Genomic DNA, 20,034 nt, shown 5'->3' on the forward strand with positions numbered 1-20,034 from the left:
TGTATTGTTTCCAAAGTAGAACTTTTTGGTCTTGGGGAGGGTGTGACCATGGATGTAAACTGATTTGCTTGTGAAGGTGTGGTCATTGCATACTTAACCTGGCAGGGGAGATGCCTTCAACATGAAGGGAGTTTTCCAGGTTGAGGCTTATCCATTATGCTTTGCATGGGTTTGATAGAGGAGGCTAAAAGTGTTAACAGACAACCTAAGATCTGAGCTAAGACCTGAGCTCTAAAAGGGACTAATAGATAACCTATCAACTGTAGCTAAAAGAGGTTAACAGATAACCTAAGATCAATAGTTCCTAAAAGGGTTAACAGAGAAACTTAGGTTTGTGTTCTTATAGTAATCAAGAGGGTTTGAATCCCTGTCAACCCTCTCCATCAACAGAGACAATAACTAGGGACTAATAACCATTAATAGCCATTAATATTCCTAGATGACAGAACACCTAGAAACCAGATCTTAAGTAAAGAGATCAAAAACACAGAGACCCTCTGGGTCTGACAAGTTTAAGCATGTCTTTAGGAACATGCGCTGAAAGGACCAAATGTGTCCTTAGGTTCACCTTATGACACATAAACCCCAAAAACATACCTCCAAGGAAAAAGGTACCCACCTTGGGGGTTGTCTTAGGACCCCAGGAAGTCCAAATTAGGACAAAACATCCCATGTACCTCCTTAAAGAGGAGATTAAGATAACAAGGAGATAACCTACTTTTTCTCAGTATAAATATAACCATTTTCATTCCCCTATTTGAGACACTTATCTCCTTGGTGCCTCCCTGTGGTCGGCACAGTATTTTATTAAAACTTGGGAAACCTAGTCACTGAGTCTTGTAATTCTTTGGGATGCCTCACAATCAGTTTGATCAATTAAATTCACCCCCCCCATCATTTCAACTCCTGTGATTTCCCAAATATGGGAAACTGGACTGCATAATTTGTGGTAGTAGTGGGGGACTGTGTTTACACTCTCTTCTGATCTTGTAATTTAAAAAAAATAGGTCTTATGAAAATAGTTTCTGTGAGCACTTAACTATCAGTCTTTTGGGCTATAAATAACCCATTATGTCAAAAAATGCTTCCATTCAAATCCAGCCTCAGACACTTAACACTAGCTGTGTGACCCTGGGAAAGTCACTTAACCCTCATTGCCCTACCAAAAAAAAAATGCTTCCAGTCAAGTAACTCCTCATGTACCTTCAAAGTATTCCTCCCAAATGTTAATGGTGTGTTGCTTCTTAACAAAAAGGATTATGTACCGTTAAGTTTTTTTATTTGACTGAAATGTTATTGCCTTCTCAATATTTAATTTAGAGTTGTACACTGTTGAATCATTGTTCTTTTGCCTTTGTCTTTGTTCTGTATAATTTCATAACAAAGTTTTCCTATGTTTTTCTGACTTCTTGATGTTTGTACTCCTTTGTAGTCCAATAATATAGTCTATCACATTCATATACCATAATTTGTTCAGCCTCTCCCCAATTGTTAAACCCCTTTGGTTTCCAAGTTGTTCTTATTTACAAATTGTTGCTACATACAGTTTTGTACATATGGATTTTTTCTTGTTATCAGTAACCACTGTGATGAGTAAAACTAAATGTGTGGAAGCCTATTTTTGTCCCAAGTGTAGGGAAAGATAGCTAGGTTTGCTTAAAAATTAGAAGCTTTAGCACCAGTCTTTGGGCATTAAGCATTTATTAAAGAGTAAAGAGAGAACACGTGGAGTTCAGAAAGATAGGAAAGCCTATCTACCCTAGAGGAGAGATAAGAGTTCAGGCTGGCCTTCTTCTCCCAAGTCTTCTGCCACCACGAGCTTGTTTGAGCAAGGAACTGTGAGAGAGAGAACAGCACTTCCTGCATCCCCTGGAAGAGGCAGTCCTTACATACTGCTTCAAGCTGATTGGCTAATGTCACCCAAATCCATTGGTTCGATGGACTTGAGGGTGGTCTTGTGTTGATGTCATAGTCCACAGCCTCTGAGAACACTCCCTTTTTGGAGTCAGGCAGGTGTGGTTTTAATCAAGTCAACTTTAAGTGAGTTAATCAGCAGTCAGTCAGTTTTACTTAATTCAGTCAATCCAAATCAATCTCCTCTGGTTGGGGGCCTTTGGGCGTTGGCAAAAAGCCCATTATTTCTTACACCTCTTTAGGATATGATCCTAGGAGTATAAACTATAAGTTAAAGGGTGTGAACATGTTAGTAATGTTTCTCATATCATTTCATATCATTTTCCAGCATGCATGCTTTTTTTTAAGCCCCTCCAAACTGTGAGTTTTTTACCTTTGCCAGTCTGATGAGAGAAAGGATTACCTCAGAACTTGAAGATTTTCTATTTATCTGTTCATTAGTGAATTAGCTTTATTTAGCATTTCATTAATTTTATTTAGTGGTGCAAGAGAAGTAATTAGGACCTTTTGTCCATTTTTGCATTAACAGCAATATTTTCTAAATGGGTGATTTTGTGCTAAAGCAAGACTGACAAAAGAGAAATAAAAAATAGTCCATGCACAAAATTTATCTGTATCCTTATGAGATTTATTGAAGGATATTCTCTTATAACCAACCAAAATTTGGAGTAGGGGGAAGATGCTTTGGTTCTTCTGTCATGAGTCAGGCATTGGACCTGCAGTTGAGTTGTCCGTTCATGGCCAGGGGCCTTTAGCATCAGATCAGTTTGGGGGGAGTTACAGTATCCAAATAAGAATCCTCAATTTTCCTTTTATATATTGGAAAGGTCTCATTTCTGATAATGTCATTGATATTTAACCAGCTTTTTTCAGTGCTGGAGGGCTTTGGGGCAGTGATTGATGGGCAGAAAGGATGTTATGTGTCTTAAATTCCCAGGTGTATGCTTTGAGATTAGGATCTTTGACCAATGTAATGGGGAGTAGTTGAAGGGAGAAAAGACACTTTGGAAGAGATTCTGATTCTCTAGCTGACTACAGATTTTTGGACTTGATCTTAATGACCTTAACTGAGAAGTTCTCTCAGAACAGATGGGTTCACTCCTCTACTCTGATGACCATTATAAGCTCATTAGGAGTTTGGAGAAGAGGCTTCATGGTTCAGAGAATCAAGGTTAATTAAGAGTAAAACAGAATAAAACTGCCATTGTTCATCATTTCCTGACTTTCTTAACCCTTAACCAAACCAGTCTGCAGACTCTATTATATTTATAGGTACAGTAAATAGGTTAATATTCACTCGTGGATGATTTTTTTCAGTACTTCATATACTGAAGTGTTATACAGATGGCATTAAGCAAGCAGCTTCTGGGGTCTATAATAGGCCACTTGTAGCAGTTAATGATTTTGAACCTTTTTCAGGAGTTTTATTTATTGTTTATCTATTCTTCTTTTGAAAACTTTTTATTCCTATCTCTTAACCACCTCTCTTTTGTGGGAATAGTAGATTAACTTTTAAAATTTTTCTCAAATTTCCCTTAATCCCCATTATTTATATTCTTTTAAAAATATTCTTTCTTTATATTCTAAAAAAAATAATGCTCCCTAATAATTATTTTACCTTAGGATATACTAGACCTATGACTGAAAACCATTTTTAAAAATTTTAATTTTTAAAAAATTCAGATCTTAACAAACATCAAATAAGATGATTTCCTGTATGGAAATAAGGATTGCACATGCAACTGCAAATCTTTACCACTTACAGCTTTCTTCTCCCTCCGGGTATATAAGGAAACATTATTTTCAAAGCTCTTCAGTTTGTTTGTTCCCTATTGACCTTCTGTACATTTTTTAGATGCTTCAGTGACCCTCTTTTCATTTTTTTTTTAAATTTTAGTAACCTTATTACTAGCCCTCTTTTCCCCTGTAACTCCCTCCTCCCCCTCCCCCCCACCCAGCCAATTGAAAGAAAGAAAAGACAAGTCAAGGCCACATGTAATCATCACATAGGCAAAACAATTTCCACATTGGCCATGCCAGAAAACATAAAAATCAATTTGTACTTTGAGTTCCATCACCCCACTACCAGGAGATAGATAGCATGTCTTACCATCTTTTGACTGGAATCATGTCATTAGTAATCATTCTTAGTTGTTTTTCTTTACAGTTTTATTATTGTATAAATTGTTCTCCAGAGTACTACTTAACTTCACTCTATATCAGTTCATGAAAATCTAACTAGTTTTCTCTGAGAGCATCCTTTTTTCATTTCTTACATCAGCAATATTCTATTATGTTTATGTAGCACAGTTTGTCCACCAATCGCCCACTTATTAGGTTTCCAGTTCTTTGCTGCTATAAAAAAGAATTGCTATAAATATTTTTACATGTGGGTCCTTCTTTGGGGCCTAATAGTGGTATTGTTGGCTTAAAGGTTTAGTGAGTTTTTGGATGTAGAACTAAATTGCTTTTCAGAAAGTCTGGAAAATTCACAGCTCTATCAGTGGTGCTTGAGTGATTTTATTTTCCTGCAAACCTTCCAACAATTATCACTTTCCCTTTTTCTCATCTTTGCCAACCTGATAAGAATGAGGTAGAATCTTAGAATTGTTTTAATTTGCATTGCCTTGTTAGTGATTTAGAAAATTTTAAAATATTTATCAATAACTTAGATTTATTCCTTTGAGAAATAACTTCATAATTGTCATGGGGAAATTGGTGGTGGGGGTCCTTAGGTATTCCTCTTTAAAGAATTAGCACCCTCTTACACACAAGCCGATTAGAATAAAATAGTCTTTTATTTTGGGTGCTAGAGAAAGTTGACCAAGAGAAAAGTCACTTCTCTCTCAAGGGGAGAAAATGGCTTAGAGATCACATGATTCTCTGAATTCCCTGCTCTGGTATAAGTACAGGACTCAGCCATCATCTTCACACTAGAAAGCTTCTTTGATTCTTCCTGGTTGGACCCCTTGCCTGGTACCCTTACTATTCTTTTATTTCTCCTATTCCAACTTAGACTGGAAAAGGGGACCCAATGTAGTTTCTCCTTGGATTTACCAATGACACTTGGTCTGGTACCCTTTTTCCTTAGTCTATGAGTTATATATGAGACCTAGGCTGTACTGATTCTTTCACCCTGCTTTTTTTGTTGGGTTTTGATCAAAGGTCTAAAACCCCAAATTATGATTCCCTGTTTTATTTGCAGCTACTTAAAGCCCTTGCCTCAGCCCTTCAAAAGTGACCCCTTCACCTTACTTATTGATGAGCCTCTAGAATATGGCTAGGTAGCTTTCACAGAACTATCTGTTTGATTTTCTCAGTATCTTTTTTTGTGTGTGTGTGTGTGTGAGGCAATTGGGGTTAAGTGACTTGCCCAGGGTCACACAGCCAGTAAGTGTTAAGTGTCTGAGGCCAGATTTGAACTCAGGTACTCCTGACTCCAGGGCCAGTGCTCTATCCACTGTGCCATCTAGCTGCCCCTCTCAGTATCTTTTTAATACTAGAAGCCTTTCAGATCTTTGTAGGACTTGGCAAAGCATTAGAGAATCCAGCATCAACTCTGTGCCATAATGAGGTATATTGTCACAGGGGAGAGGTGGTAGTTCTTAGGTATTCCTCAATAAAGAATTACACTCTTGGGGCAGCTAGGTGGTGCAGTGGATAGAGCACCAGCCCTGGATTCAGGAGGACCTGAGTTCAAATTCGACCTTGGACACTTGACACTTGCTAGCTGTGTTACCCTGGGCAAGTCACTTAACCCCAATTGCCTTACCAAAAAAAAAAAAATTACACTCTTGCACATAGTCCAATAGAATTAAAGTGTTCTTTTATTTGGTGCTAGAGAAAGTGACCAAGTAGGAAGTCAAAGACATCACCCCTCAAGAAGGGCTTAGAAACATTCTCCTCCCCTTAAAACAGAAGGAAGGCAAAAACTTTTATAGAGGATTGATGGGGTGTCCATTTGAAAACTGGAAAGTTCCCTTTGGGGTGGGGTGGGGAAAGCTTGGATGTTTGTCATGTTCCTTTGAGTCCAGGAGGATTTTTGTGAAATGATGGTCCTGATCTTTCGGATTATCTCTGTCTCCTAGCTCTAGTCAGGTAGTAGCCATTCGTAATTGACTTTTCTGCTGTAGAATTTTGTCTCCCCTTACTTCTTTTTTTTTTTTCCCCTTACTTCTTAGGTGTGTCTGTCCTGGTATCTAGTTTGTCAATCTAAACTTTAATAGGCCCTTGATTCCTCCATGCCTCTATCTTGTTATCTGCTAATCTTTGGTTTTGCTTCTTCATAGGAGAAACTTCTGGTTTATCCTAAACCCCATGTCAGGTATCAAAAGAGGACTTTAGTAGAAAATTAATTACTCTTTATTTTTTAGTCATTAAATTAGTGGGATTTTAATAACTATATTTTTATAATTAGAAGTTTTTCTTTCACCTAATTTTTTTAAAATAAAATTTTATTGCTATATTTTCTTTTTATACCTTCTAAATTTTTAAATAATATGATCTTTAATATTCAGGCCTTTCCCCTGATATTAAATTAGGGGAAAGGCTTGTCATTAATAAATTGAGTAATTTGACTCATTCTATTTCTGATATATTCTCATTAATTTTTTTAAAATGTTGTTTCTTTTGTGTGTCTGTGTATATGTGAGAACAGGATGTCACGAGCTATTCAGCTTCCAATCCCCTGCCCTGTACAGCTTGGTTCATTAAGGAATGACTCTCTGGAAGCTCAGTTCCATGAATATGTCAAACAAGGAAACTATGTTAAAGTGAAAAAAATTCTGAAGAAAGGTAAGCACAATACAGAGATGTGAATAAAGATGATTCAGAATATCAGTAGGCAGGTAAAGAGGGAGGGAGGTAGATCGACAGATAGATAAAAATATGGAGGCAAAAATCAGAGACTATGTACTAAGAAATTTCCTGGTAAGCCCTGAACTGAAAATCTTGATAAAATGTGGTTGGAAATACATTTTTTTGGACTACCAAATCTATATTATTAAAATAGAGGTTTTAAGAGACATGCTAAAAATCATTTTTAAATGAAGCTTTGATGGGCAACTAGGTGGTGCACTGGATAATCCCGGATTCAGGAGGACTTGAGTTCAAATCCAGCCTCAGACACTTGACACTTAACTAGCTGTGTGACCCTGGGCAAGTCACTTAACCCCCATTGCCCCACAAAAATAAATAAATAAATGAATGGATGAATGAAATAAATGAAGTTTTGCTAAGTGTGGCAAGACCATCATTAAAATTTTGCTTAAACTTGTATAAACAAAAGTTGAGAACTATCTTTACATGTAACAGAAAAAATAAAATACCTTATATGTAGAAAAAAAATTTTTTGCTTAAAAAGAATTCTTAAGTATATACATAGGGGCAGCTATGTATATACATACAGGGGCAGCTTAAGTATATACATAGGGGCACAGTGGATAAAGCACCAGCCCTGGATTCAGGGGGACCTGAGTTCAAATCCGACCTCAGACACTTGATACTTATTAGCTGTGTGACCCTGGGCAAGTCACTTAACCCTCATTACCCTGCCAAAAAAAAAAGTATATACATATTCACCTTAAGAGCATTATATGGGGAGGGGAGAAGGGAGTGGAGGGAGGGAGAAAAATCTGAAATTGGAAAGCTTGTATAAACAAAAGTTGAGAACTATCTTTACATGTAATGGGGAAAAAAAAACTTTATTAATTAAAAAAAAAAAAGAACATTATATATTGGAAAGAGTACTGGATCCAGAATCAGAGGATTCAAATTTCAGCCGTGCCACTTGTAATATATTTACAGACCTTATCAAGTGACCATGGAACTCTCTGGGCTTCAGTTTCCTGATTTTTAAAATGAGGAAATTGGACTTTTAAGGTCCCCCTCCAACCCTACAAATATTACTTATTTCATCTGGTAAAATCAGTTGAAAATGACATGCAGAACTAAATCATACTGTTATTGATTCCCAAGGCACTTAATTCTAATATTAAGTTGTCTGGTATATTAGAGGACTTTGTGGTGTTATAAAAGTGTTTTAAAATCATGAAAGTAATAAAATGTGTACATAGTCATCTATTGTGACGTTTCATCCCACTTTTAGGGCAGTTTCGTATAACTGTTTGTTATTAATGATGATACTTTTCCCTGAAGGAAAACAAAACACAAACTGAGTTTCTGCTTTCCCTTAACTTCAGGAAAAAATATTGTGATTTTTTTTTTCTTTTGTATAAGTAGCATGGTCTAACAGAATTTAGAGTTGGGAAGACCTAGGTTCAGATTTTACCTCTGACCTTTAACTTTATCATTTAAGTTATCATTACTCTATAAGGACCCCCTGTAATTTGCAGGTTTGGTTTTCCTAATTTTCCTGAAGATCAATAATGGTAAATTAACTAAAATTTTCCTTCAGACAGAGATATGAAAAGCATTAAGAATTAAACAAAATCAATCAGCAAGCATTTTTTACTATGTGCCAGACATTGTGCTAGGTATACAAAGACAGAGACAAAAGTGAAAAGAATAGAATATAATTTGGGGAGGAAGAAAATAGCAACCAGGGGATCAATAATTGCTCTGTGGAAAAGTTAGCGCTTGACTTGAGCCTTGAAGAAAGCTAGGAATTCTAATATATAAAGGTGAGAAGGGAATGCATTTGAGGGATGAGGGTAACAATTACAAATGAGAAATTCCAGAAGGCAGATCAGCACTTATAAAGCCCTTGGAAGAGTGGGTGTTCCTGATACACAGAAGTCAACTTTGATTGCTTAACAATAAGAGGATGAGTATTATAATGAAAGATGGGTTTGTTCTAAGGAGGGGCTGGGGGACCTGACTTTGATTTTGTCATTCTTACACATCTCTTTGTAGACCAACCTTGCCTTAGGCAATCTATACCAGGGCTTCTTAAACTTTTTCCACTTACAATCCCTTTTCACCCAAGAAATTTTTACATGATCCTGGGTATATAGGTATATAAAATGGGTATACATAACCTTTTACTGTTGCCAAGTATTTTGCTACTTCCACATTTAGTTATTTGACTCCTTGTGGAATCTCTACCCATAGTTTAAGAAGCTAGAATCTAAACAGAGGGATCTACTTCCACCCAAGCCTGGCTGAGTAAAACATGATGGACTGGAATTTACCTAAATTGGATTCTCTTTGTAAGGTCTTTTAGTTGGCTAGGGTCCCACCCAATTATGTTCCCCTGAGGATTTTGAGCAATCTCATCTATTAGCAGAGACTGACTGTATAACCTACTGGGTTATTTTTGAATGAGGAAATAGAAAGGGAACACCTTAATCTCAACTAATAATTAGTTTTTCTCATCCCCATGTAGGGAAAAGGATAGTGAATGAAAAGAAACTATGTATAATGTGAGGGCCAAAATTTGATATATGGAGCGTTATTAGGGTAACTCGCCTTAATATTGGGGTCCTGGAAATATGAAGGACTCTTTTAGGTTTAATCTCCCCTTTGAACTTTCCTTTTTATATATTCCTCCCAGAATAAGAAAAGGAGCCTCTAAGCTTTAGTTCATAAAGGATCAGGTTTTATTGCTTGGGAATTAATTAAACAACAAAAGGGAAACTAATAAAAATCAAAGATAAGGATATAGGAAAATGGAAATACAGAGAAATATTCTAAAGTTAACCTATTCACTCCCAGACAGTTCCCAATTAAGGTAGTTCAAAGGAATTTAGGGTCAGTATGCAGTTTTCCAGCACCACGCTGAGACACAACTACCAGAGCCGATTTCCAGGCCAAAAGAGCACAAACTCTTTGAACATACCCTGCCTCCCGTAAATTCCCTCCCTTCAGGTTGTGTTCCTCCCCCAAAAAGGGAGGTCCTTCTCAGTAGCATACATAATCTCAGGGTGGGCCAGGTGTGGCCCCTCCCAAATGATTCAGCTAAAACTTTCTATATTAATTTTTACCACAAATAATTTTTACCACAAAAATAAGTCTGGAAAGGTAGGATGGGTCCTGATTGTGAAGAGCTTTAGACACCACTGTGCCTGTATGCAAGGAAATAAGGGTCCTGGGATCATAGATTTAGAGCTAGAAGGGATCTTAGAGTATTATCTAGTTTAACTCCCTTCTTTTATGGATGAGCTGAGGTGTAGAAAATTTAAGTAACTTGCACAGATTCACATAATAAGTATATGAAGTGGGATTTGACCCCAGATTCCAGACTCCAAACCCAGGACTTTATCTCCTGCATCATGTTTGTCATGGGGGAAATGGGTTGTTGGGAGTCCTTAGGTATTCCTCTTTAAAGAATTACACCCTCTCACACACAAATCCAATTAGAATAAAATAATCTTTTATTTAGGTACTAGAAAAGAGGGACCAAGAGAGAAGTCTCTGGACTTCTCTTGAGGGGAGATGGTTCAGAGACATTCTCTGAGATACCTGTCTTCGAACAGGAGAAAGGCAAAAGCTTTTATAGATGGTAGATAGGGGTGATCACCTGAGGGTAGGATTTTGCTTACTGCAGGTGGGTTGGGAGAAGTCAGGGGCAGTTGTTCTAATTTCTGGAGCTATCTGTCCCCTTGGTGCTGACCAGGCAGAAGCCACACCTAATGAGCTTATCTCCCTTACTTCTCAAGGTGTGTCCGTCCTTGAGTTTAGCTGGCCAATTTAAACTTTAATAGTCCCAAATACCTGACCCCATAGCAGTGTTGATTCTGTTCATGTGATCTCCATCTGACTTTTTAATTTCTATCTGTGACATGACTGTTCAGCGGTCCTTTGATGATCTTACAATTATGTTAGTTTTTAATTCTCCCTTCCCTCACCTCTCACAACCAGTAATGACTTGATGGTCATGTGAGCTCCATGTCTTCAACTTCTATTCTACAACCCTTCTGAGGCTACTTAACCAACTGGACACTAGCACTCAAAGGTCAAGTTTCACAGACATCCACTTTTCTCCCTACAAAGACTTTGAGGTAACCCTGAAGGATTATGGCTTACAATGCTATCACTCCTGCTCCCCTACCAGTATGGTCCCCATTATCAGAGAACCATTATAAGTCCATTAACTTTTTTTTTAAAGTCCATTAACTTTTAGAAAAAGTATCACAAGAATAGTTGGTGCAAAATATTTCTCTCAACCCTAGGGATAATAGCCCCCTTGCATTTTCCAGTTCCCTCAGGAAAATGAGTTAACCTTAAAGTACAAAAGGAGAGAGCCACTCGCGTAGAGAACATGGGTGGCAAAGAGATCTTGGCCTGGCCTGGGAAGTCCCTCTGTTCTTATGATGTCCTCATAGATAAAGCTTTTGACTGAACTGCTCACTGCTTTTCCAGAGGGCTCTCTTCAATCGTCACACTAGGCTGCTGCCTTTTTTGAAAGACTGTCTTTCTGTATCTGTCAGCTTATGCTTCCTCTGAGTCAGTGGAGACAGTGTAGGACTTGGACTCAGCAAGGCCTAGGTTCAAATCTATCCTCAGATACTTGCGTAAGGGCCAAATTTAGTATGGGAAGAGTTAATTGGGTGGCTCGCTGTAGTATTGGGGTAAGAAAAGAAACAGCCTCTTTCAAAAACAAAATAGGTTTATTAATGGGAACAAATTTAAAACACAAGTGAGATTAATAGAGCTAGGGACAGTGAGAAAGAATTTAAATCTCTGGGGTAAAAAAGGTCCCAGGCACCCTGAACCTGCCTCTAGCCCAGCCAGCTCCAAAGAAGTAGCTTTGCCTCAAAAACACAAACTCACCACCACCTGAAATCTGTAGCTCTAAGGAGAATTAGCTGTGTAGTCACTTCTGTTTTGGTCCAAAAGTCAAACACCAACAGCTCCTCTAACTGTCCCCCTTCCTTCCTTCCTTCCTTCCTTCCCCATTTCTCTCAGAAATACTCTCCTCAGAAAAAACTCCCTTCTCCCTCTTCCTCTAACTGCCTCTAACTGTCTCTCTCACTGGAAGGGGCGGTTCTTAGTCATGCTGAGTCTCCAATTGGCTCAGCATACCTACATGGGCTGTCCCCATTATAATCTGGCCAGACCCATGTGGGCCTGAGGGAGCTATTAGGGGAGGCTTAGTTACTTAGTTTCAATAAATGTTCCCTGTGATCAGAGTTCTTGTTTGCTCAATTAATTCCTTACATGTGTGACTCTGGTCAAGTCACTTAACCTCTGTTTGCCTCAGTTTCCTGAGGGATAATAACACTACCTACCTTGCTTTGAACATATTTTAAGTACTGGGCCCTCATTGGCCAGGCCCCTCATTTCTTCTAGAATACGTATCCTCCCCATAGTTTCTTGTCAAATTCATATCCATCTTTTAAAGTTCAGTTCACATCAGAAAAGCAATCTTACATGTTTAGGGGGAAAGATGAACTTGGTTTTACACCATTTGAGTTTACAGTACTGATGGAGTGTCAGGGAGGGGATGTAAGATAGGCAGTTTAACATGCATGTTTGTAGTCCAATGAAAGGTCAGGACTAGAGAGATATCCGTGGGAATCATCTGCATATCAGTGATGTTTGAGGCCTCCAAGGTTAAAGGGATTCTAGAGATAGGTGAATTAAGAGAGGGGGATATATATATATGAAGTGATCAAGAAACTTGTCAAGAGATGGAGAGATAAAAAAAATAAAGACTGAAAAGGTATTGTCAGTAACCTTGAAAGAGCAGTTTCAGGAGAGGCAGGAGGCAGGTGGAGTTTCAGTGGCAAAGAGCTGAGTAGTGGAGGCACTGAAAACAAAGGTGTGATATGCTAGTATGTGTAGGTATATTTGGGAATTCAAAAGAGTGAAAAAACAACATCTTGTTCCCACTGTGCCAATGATGTGGGATGAAATTAGGGTCAAATTGATTGTAAGTTGTAAGAATTACAAGACTCAGTGACTCAGTTTCCCAAAGTTTTATTGCAATACTGTGAGTGAACACAGGGAAAGAACCAGAACAATGAAAAGGTATCTCTCAAATAGTGAAAGAAAAGATAGTTATATTTATAGTATAGATAAATTATCAGTCTCATTATAATAATCTCCACCTTAGGGAGGTACAAGGAGGGCTTATCCTAATTTGTATTTCCTGGGGTCCTAAGCCAACCCCCAAGGCAGGTACCTTTTTCAGTGGAGGTGTATTTTGGGGGGTTACATGTCATAAGGTGAATCTGGGGACAAATTTGGCCTTTTCTGAGCATGTCATTTTCTGATTCCCATGGCTAATTTAAAAACATCTTCATTTTTCATTTATTTCTAGTTTGATTTTCTATAGCCTGTCAGTATATCATTGTTATTGTTACAATCTTTTTGACCTAGCCCTTTATGTTCTTGTTATCATCTTGTTATGGGTACTGATTAATGTGGGTACCAAGAAGCTAGGCCCTGACTTATATTAATGAAGAAGTTATCCATTAACTGGGGTCTGAATCCCTTTTAGAGCTCATATCTGAATTAGAGCTTGGGTCTTAGGTTTTTCTGTTAACCCCTTTTTTTGCCTCCTATATCACCATTATGTAGTTTTGTGACAGTAGAAGGGGTAGTGTGAGGAAAAAAAATCCTCTTCTCAGTAATTCTCAGGAACTCAGCATCGATGTGACAAAGGCTCTTTTATTTCCTTTGTTGTAGGGCACTGAGGGTTAAGTGACTTAATTGCTCAGGGTCACACAGCTAGTGGGCTTCAAGTGTCTGAGGCTAGATTTGAACTCAGGTCTTCCTGAATCCAGGGCCAGTGCTTTATCCACTGTGCTACCTAGCTTCCCCTCCTTTTTTTTTTTTAAGGTGCCTAATATACATTTATTGATGAACTTTTAAAAAAATCTTGAAGTCTTTTATTATTTTCCAGTTACATGTAAAGATAGTTTTCCACCAAAAAAAAAAAAAAGACACAAGACAGCAACATTACACATTTTTGTGTTTCCAGGGGATGCAGTCCTGAGACAGACTGATGTTTAGTATGTGACCATATAAACATGTGATAAAGTGTAGTGTAGAATCTGGTCAGTGGAAGTAAAGAAAATTAGGAATTATGTGGCTGTACTCTTGGAGGGAGTCATCAACATAAATAATGGAAGTCTGTCCCTTAGGATGATGGTGGAGAGAGGAAAGATAGGTACAAAAGTGGGGATAATGTCCTGGTAACTCCCTCTCATGTTCAGGATCAAATACAAAATCCTGTCTTTGTCATTCAAAGCACTTTATAACACACAACCACACACCTTTTACACCTTTCACTCTCACACACCAACTCTTTAATCCATTGACATTGGACTTTTTGCTATTCCCACACAAGACTCTCCATCTCTAGACATCAGGCAATTTTTCTCTCTGTCCCTTATGCCTGGAATGCTTTCTCTACTTATCTCCACTTCCTGGTTTCCTTCAAGTCCTAACCAAAATCCCACTTTCTACAGGAAGCCTTTCCCAGTCCTTAATTCTAGTGTCTTCCCTCTGTTGATTATTTCCAGTTTATTTTGTATATAGCTTGTTTGTACATAAGCAGAACTCAAATTGTTTGCATGTTTAGGTTGTAAATTTCAGGAGAACAGAGACTTAGCTGCCCTAGAGACAGTCTTTTTACCTTAAATTGTTTCCCCAAAGAAAGCTCTTAGCACAGTGTCTAGCCCATAGCAAGTACTTACTAAATGTTTGTTGAAGGGACTCCTTGACAGATAACAAGGTTGGGAACAAGGGTGTGGTGCAGATGGTTTGAATTGGCCCTGAAAGAGAAAAAGTGGATTGAATAAACTTTGAAAGAAAAAAGGTAATTGAGGGATGGTGGTAGATATGTTCCTATAGAAGGAATGGAAAGCAAAGAGGATGCCCACCCCTCTTTTTGGACCTGTGAGTTGTACGGAAATAAAAGAAGTACCCATAAGTGGAGGGAGTTGCAAATTTGGTATCATCAGAAGAGGACTGGGTTTTTGTTAAAGCAAGGATGGAAGAAAGGTTTGTTGAAAACTTCAAGGATATGGGTGTGGGTTTTTTGAAAAATAGAGGAAGGATTTTAGAGAGCGCAGTGGATTAGGCTAGATAGGCAGTAAGGTGAACACAATTAAGAGTGAGTTTAAGGGCAGCTAGGTGGTACAGTGGATAGAGCACCGGCCCTGGAGTCAGGAGTACCTGAGTTTAGGTAGTAAGTTTAGGTAGGAATTAAGGGTGCTTCAAATTCAGTTCAGAAAAGGTAATGTGAATACCTATAATATTGTTTGCCAAAAATAGAAATGACTTTCAATGATTTTAGTGCACCCAGATCTGGGTTTTCTTTGTAAAGGAGGATAAGAGAGCAACCAATCAATCAATCAACTTAAATCAAGCATTTATCAAGGATCTACTGTGTGCCAGGCCCTGGAAATACAGCATCCCCTGTCCTCCTGTAGCTTACATTGGACTGTGAAATGGGGATAAAAATATATACTCTGTCTCCTTCATAGGACTGAGACAGTGGATATTGGAGAGAGATTTGTAAATTGTGAGTTTTTCTATTTGTGTAATAATAACAGTAAATACTCCTAGTAAAGGCAGAAGTGAAGGTAATTTTGAAGAATCCACTAAAATTTCATCTTACTTGGACATATAGCTCAATAAACAGGAAGAGAGCCTGTAGCATTTGTCTTTTGATCTTCACAGCAGTCTGACAAGGATATATGTCAGGTGTTACAACCCCTTTTTTTTTTTTTGGTGAGGCAATTGGGGTTAAGTGACTTGCCCAGGGTCACACAGCTAGTGAGTGTTTAAGTGTCTGAGGCTGGATTTGGACTCAGGCACTCCTGACTCCAGGGCCGGTGCTCCATCCACTGGGCCATCTAGCTGGTCCTACAACCCTTTTTTTACAGATGAGAGAACTAAGCTCAGAAACAGTAAATATGGGAACCCACTTGCAAACCCAGGAGTCTCCAAGTCCTACCTAGATCTTTCCATTTTATCCTTTAGCTTCTTAAAGACCACATTTCTCAGAGGGCCCAGAACAAACCTCGTTAAGGGGTGATCCTTTGTTCCTTCCATTTTGAGGAAAGTTTTTTTTTCTTTTAACAGCCATTTCCCATTCCTCTTGTCTCAGGAAAGAAAGTGAACTGCTTGCACTAGTTGGTCCATTATTACATTGTCATTCTCTCTGGAAGTCTCTATCCCTCCCCTTTTCATTCTTCACCCCAGCCTTTTAGAATCTGATAACCTTCGAGTTTGCGCTGAAGCACCACCTTCCCAGGAAAGGCATTTACTCATTTTTCCAGTTGCTGTATTTTACTCCCACTCCATTTTGGTATACGTTTTGTATTTGCTTATGTGTGCATGTGCTGTTTCCTTCGGTAGAATATAATTGTCTTAAGGGAAAGGGACAGGGACCCTTTCCAGGTATATGTATCCCCCCAACACAGTTCTGTCCCATAGTGGCAAAAACGCTTGTGTAATTTAATTGAACCTCTGTTGGTCTCAGTTTTCTTATCAACAAAATGAAGGAGGTGGATTAGGTCCTCTCAAAAGTACATCATCGGGGTGCCTAGATGGCGCAGTGGATAGAGCACCGGCCCTGGATTCAGGAGTACCTGAGTTCAAATCCGGCCTCAGACACTTGACACTAGCTGTGTGACCCTGGGCAGGTCACTTAACCCCCATTGCCCCGCAAAAAAAAAAAAAAAGTACATCAAAAGGCAGCCCTTAGAAGGGGAGTTTTCTGAGGCATCAGTCAGGGCTACGGTTTTTCAGAGTGGAAGACAAGTAGAATTTTTAAGTTGCAGGGCAGGTTCCCTGCGCGATGCTCGTCAAGAAGCTTTCCTTCACTAATAACCTTTCTAAAGGTTTTCGGGATTCAGTAGTTATCTCCTAAACCCAGTCCCAGCAGGGCCCTCTGGGGATGGCTGAGTGATAGGCCCTGCCTTTCACTGCAGAACACTGCGAAAACTGGAAGTCCGCCCCCTTCTGCCCATTGTTCCGGTTCGAAGAGCAGCTGCCGAGCGTGATTGGCTGTCCGGAAGCAGTATGCTAATTAGAACTCCTGAGGCTTTCGGGGTTGGGGGCCGCTTCTGGTTGGAAAAATAAGGTGTTGGGAGTTTTTGCTTTGGCGTGTTTGTTTTGGAAGATGCGTCGCGTCGGTTTTGGGTGGGGGAATGGAGGATGTGGAAAAGTAGCCATGAGCTAACAGTGTGGGGGATCCACTGTGGCGGTCGCGTCGGGAGGTTGCTAGCTAAGACTATACTTTCAGGGATCATTTCTATAGTATGTTACTAGAGAATTGTGGCTGAAAGTGTAGCACGGAGGTAACCACGAGGAGGAGCTGTGGCGTTCTCTTCTGAGCGTGAAGCCGGTTTGTGGTGCTGCTTGCTAGCAGCTGCCGCTTGCCATTGATGATCGTTCTTCTCTGCCTTTGGGTAGAGCGAGAGGAAGAGAACGCAGGCTGAGTGGCCCTCGCTTATTTTTTTGTTTAAAAAGTAAGACACGTAAGTTAGGTAAGGGTTCAGGAGTTTTGTTTTTCTAAGTTTGTAGGTCGAATTGTCATTTACGGTTTTTTGTATTTAGATATAGCTCTTAGAATATGTAGAGTTTTAAGTTATTTTATTCAGAGAGGTTGTTGGCATAGTAAAAAGTGTACACACACTTTTCCAAATTAATACCAAGATATTTAGTGCGTTTTATTCTATTAAGTAACGTTTTTGGTTTTTACTCCCATTCTTCTTTGATTTTATATTAGTAGTATTTAGACTGGTGGATTTTGTGAATTTATTTTGTATCCTGCTATTTTTTGTTGTTTCATTTGGCGTCCTATTTTTTTGTGACCCTGTTTTGGGGTTTTCTTGGCAAAGATAGTGGAATGGTTTTCCATTTCCTTCTCCAGCTCAACTGAGGCAAAGTTACTAAGTGTCAGACTAGATTTGAACTCAACAAGAAAAGTATTCCCAGTTGCAAGGCTGGTACTATGTTACCTAGCTGCCCTTTAAATTCTCTCTTATTTTCTTTTAAAATTATCTTTATTTATAAAGAGAAACAGTTTTGCTTCCTCTTTTGTCAGTACTTACTCCCTTAAGTCTTTTCCCTTAATTTTACTGCTATAGCTAGATTCCTCAATAAGGGATGTAGAGCATTCTTACTTCATTCCTGCTATTTTTAGAAGAACTACCAGTTTTCCTTCCTTATCAAAGTTCTTGGTTTGATAAGTCTTGAGAAGAGTTTAAAACCAGTTAGAAAAGTATGAAAGGGAAAGGATTAACCTATGTTCTAGTTCAATGCTTCTGGTCAGGAAAAAATGGCAACAGTAAAAGGTTATGTATACCTATTTTATATACCCAAGGTCAAGAAAAATTTCTTGGGTGAAAAGGAGTTGAGAGTGGGCACAATTTAAGAAGCCCTGTTCTGGATGGTACATACCATCAAGATATACCCTGTCCCCTCATTCAGTTACCTCTTTCTGTTCTTCCTTCTTTCACTTTCATATTCAGCATCACATTAGTTTCTTTTCTGTTTACCTATACAGATGCTCATGAATCCCCAGTTGTTTATATTTAATTGACTTCACCTACACAAGGAATTTTTCCCATTTCTCTTCTCTTCTTCCAACTTTATTGTATTCATAGGTTCAAAAGTACATTAACGGGGGCAGCTAGGTGGCGTAGTGGATAAAGCACTGGCCTTGGATTCAGGAGTACCTGAGTTCAAATCCGGCCTCAGACACTTGACACTTAACTAGCTGTGTGACCCTGGGCAAGTCACTTAACCCTCATTGCCCTGCAAAAATTAAAAAAAAAAAAAAGTACATTAACTCGGGGGCGGCTAGGTGGTGCAGTGGATAAAGCACCGGCCCTGGATTCAGGAGTCACTGAGTTCAAATCGGGCCTCAGACACTTGACACTAGCTGTGTGACCTTGGGCAAGTCACTTTAACCCCCCTTGCCCTGCCCCCCCAAAAATACATCAACTCAGCTTCAACATCATAGTCCCTTGGATAGTTTCAGGTTAATTGTAGGCCTCTCTTCTTGTATGTTTTAATTTGTTATCTTTTCTTTGTTATCACCCACAATTTTACCAAACATGAAACACTTAGTCAGTTTTATTTTACACTGAAAATCTTGAAGAGATCATAGCGATCATCTAGATTAACTGTTTCATTTTGCAGATGAAAAAACTAAAGTGTAGAAAAGGAATTGATTTGTTTCAGGGTCACACAACTACTAAGTGACAGAATCAGGATTTGAACCCAGGTGTGATGAGTTTTTTTTCACTATAATAGTGGTACTCATCCCACAGTAGTAAGACTTGTTAGCTTCTCCCTTCTGCTTTTGTGTCTTGCCTACTCTTCACATACTCTAAAAATCTTAGTGAGTTTGCTTGTATTTTATATTTAAAGCAAATACTTTTTTAAAAAATAGAGGAGGCAGCTAGGTGGCCTAGTGGATAAAGTGCTGGCCCTTGATTCAAGACGACCTGAGTTTAAATCCAGCCTCAGACATTTGACACTTACTAGCTGTGTGACCCTGGGCAAGTCACTTAACCCTCATTGACCCGAGAAAAAAAAAGAAAGAAAGAAAGAAAAAAAGAAAGCTAAAAAATTGTACTGCTTCTCATGATTTTACCCTGGTATTGGATTGGGTTCTTTTTTAGACAAAAAGCAAATATGTGGTATAATTCCTTGTCACAGGGATTTATTTATATGTTGCTGAGCTTCAATAGAAGTGTTATTGAAGAAACAATATGAAAATATTCTTGATATCTTTGAATGTCTTTGGTTTGCTATTGTTATTTGCTAAGGTATTTTTGTGGGGTTGTGATAAATGAATTTTAGGGAGCAGCAGACTAACTTATGGACTGAAGGTGTTTTCATCTGATTGTAAAGACTTGAGAATTTTACTTAAGATTGTACTTTTCCATATTAAGGAATGATTTCTGAGCTCCCAGGACTGCTGTTGTATTGTACCTACTCCCTGTTCTGTACTGTTCTATATTGAGGTATGCAATTTGGACTGGTTTCAGCGCTAAAAAACTGAACCTCTAATGAAAGGGGTGCTGGGCTCCCTTTCCCCCCCCCACAAATTTTGGCTCAATCCTCCATTCCCTTCCCTTAAAAGTGAGGGTGGTGGGGCAGCTAGGTGGCACAGTGGATAGAGCACTGGCCTTGGAGTCAGGAGGACCTGAGTTCAAATCCAGCCTCAGACACTTAATGCTTACTAGC

The 20,034-nt window shown here is 38.8% G+C and overlaps 1 protein-coding gene and 1 non-coding gene across 2 annotated transcripts in view; both read left to right on the forward strand.

Annotated features, from left to right (window-relative positions):
- The window catches only part of TEX14 (testis expressed 14, intercellular bridge forming factor), a 183,886-nt gene that overhangs the window by 19,477 nt on the left and 144,375 nt on the right, over positions 1 to 20,034 (forward strand). The window contains exon 2 of the mRNA XM_044003986.1: positions 6,572 to 6,708. Coding sequence (XP_043859921.1) covers positions 6,573 to 6,708 — 136 coding nt within the window. The 5' untranslated portion in view covers position 6,572. The remainder of the gene's footprint in view (positions 1 to 6,571; positions 6,709 to 20,034) is intronic.
- LOC122727187 lies at positions 17,062 to 17,278 on the forward strand. Its single transcript, XR_006353125.1, has one exon. It is a non-coding gene; the product is annotated as a small nucleolar RNA U3 (small nucleolar RNA).

Source organism: Dromiciops gliroides, chromosome 4, assembly GCF_019393635.1.
Source record: "Dromiciops gliroides isolate mDroGli1 chromosome 4, mDroGli1.pri, whole genome shotgun sequence".
Lineage (NCBI taxonomy): Eukaryota > Metazoa > Chordata > Mammalia > Microbiotheria > Microbiotheriidae > Dromiciops > Dromiciops gliroides.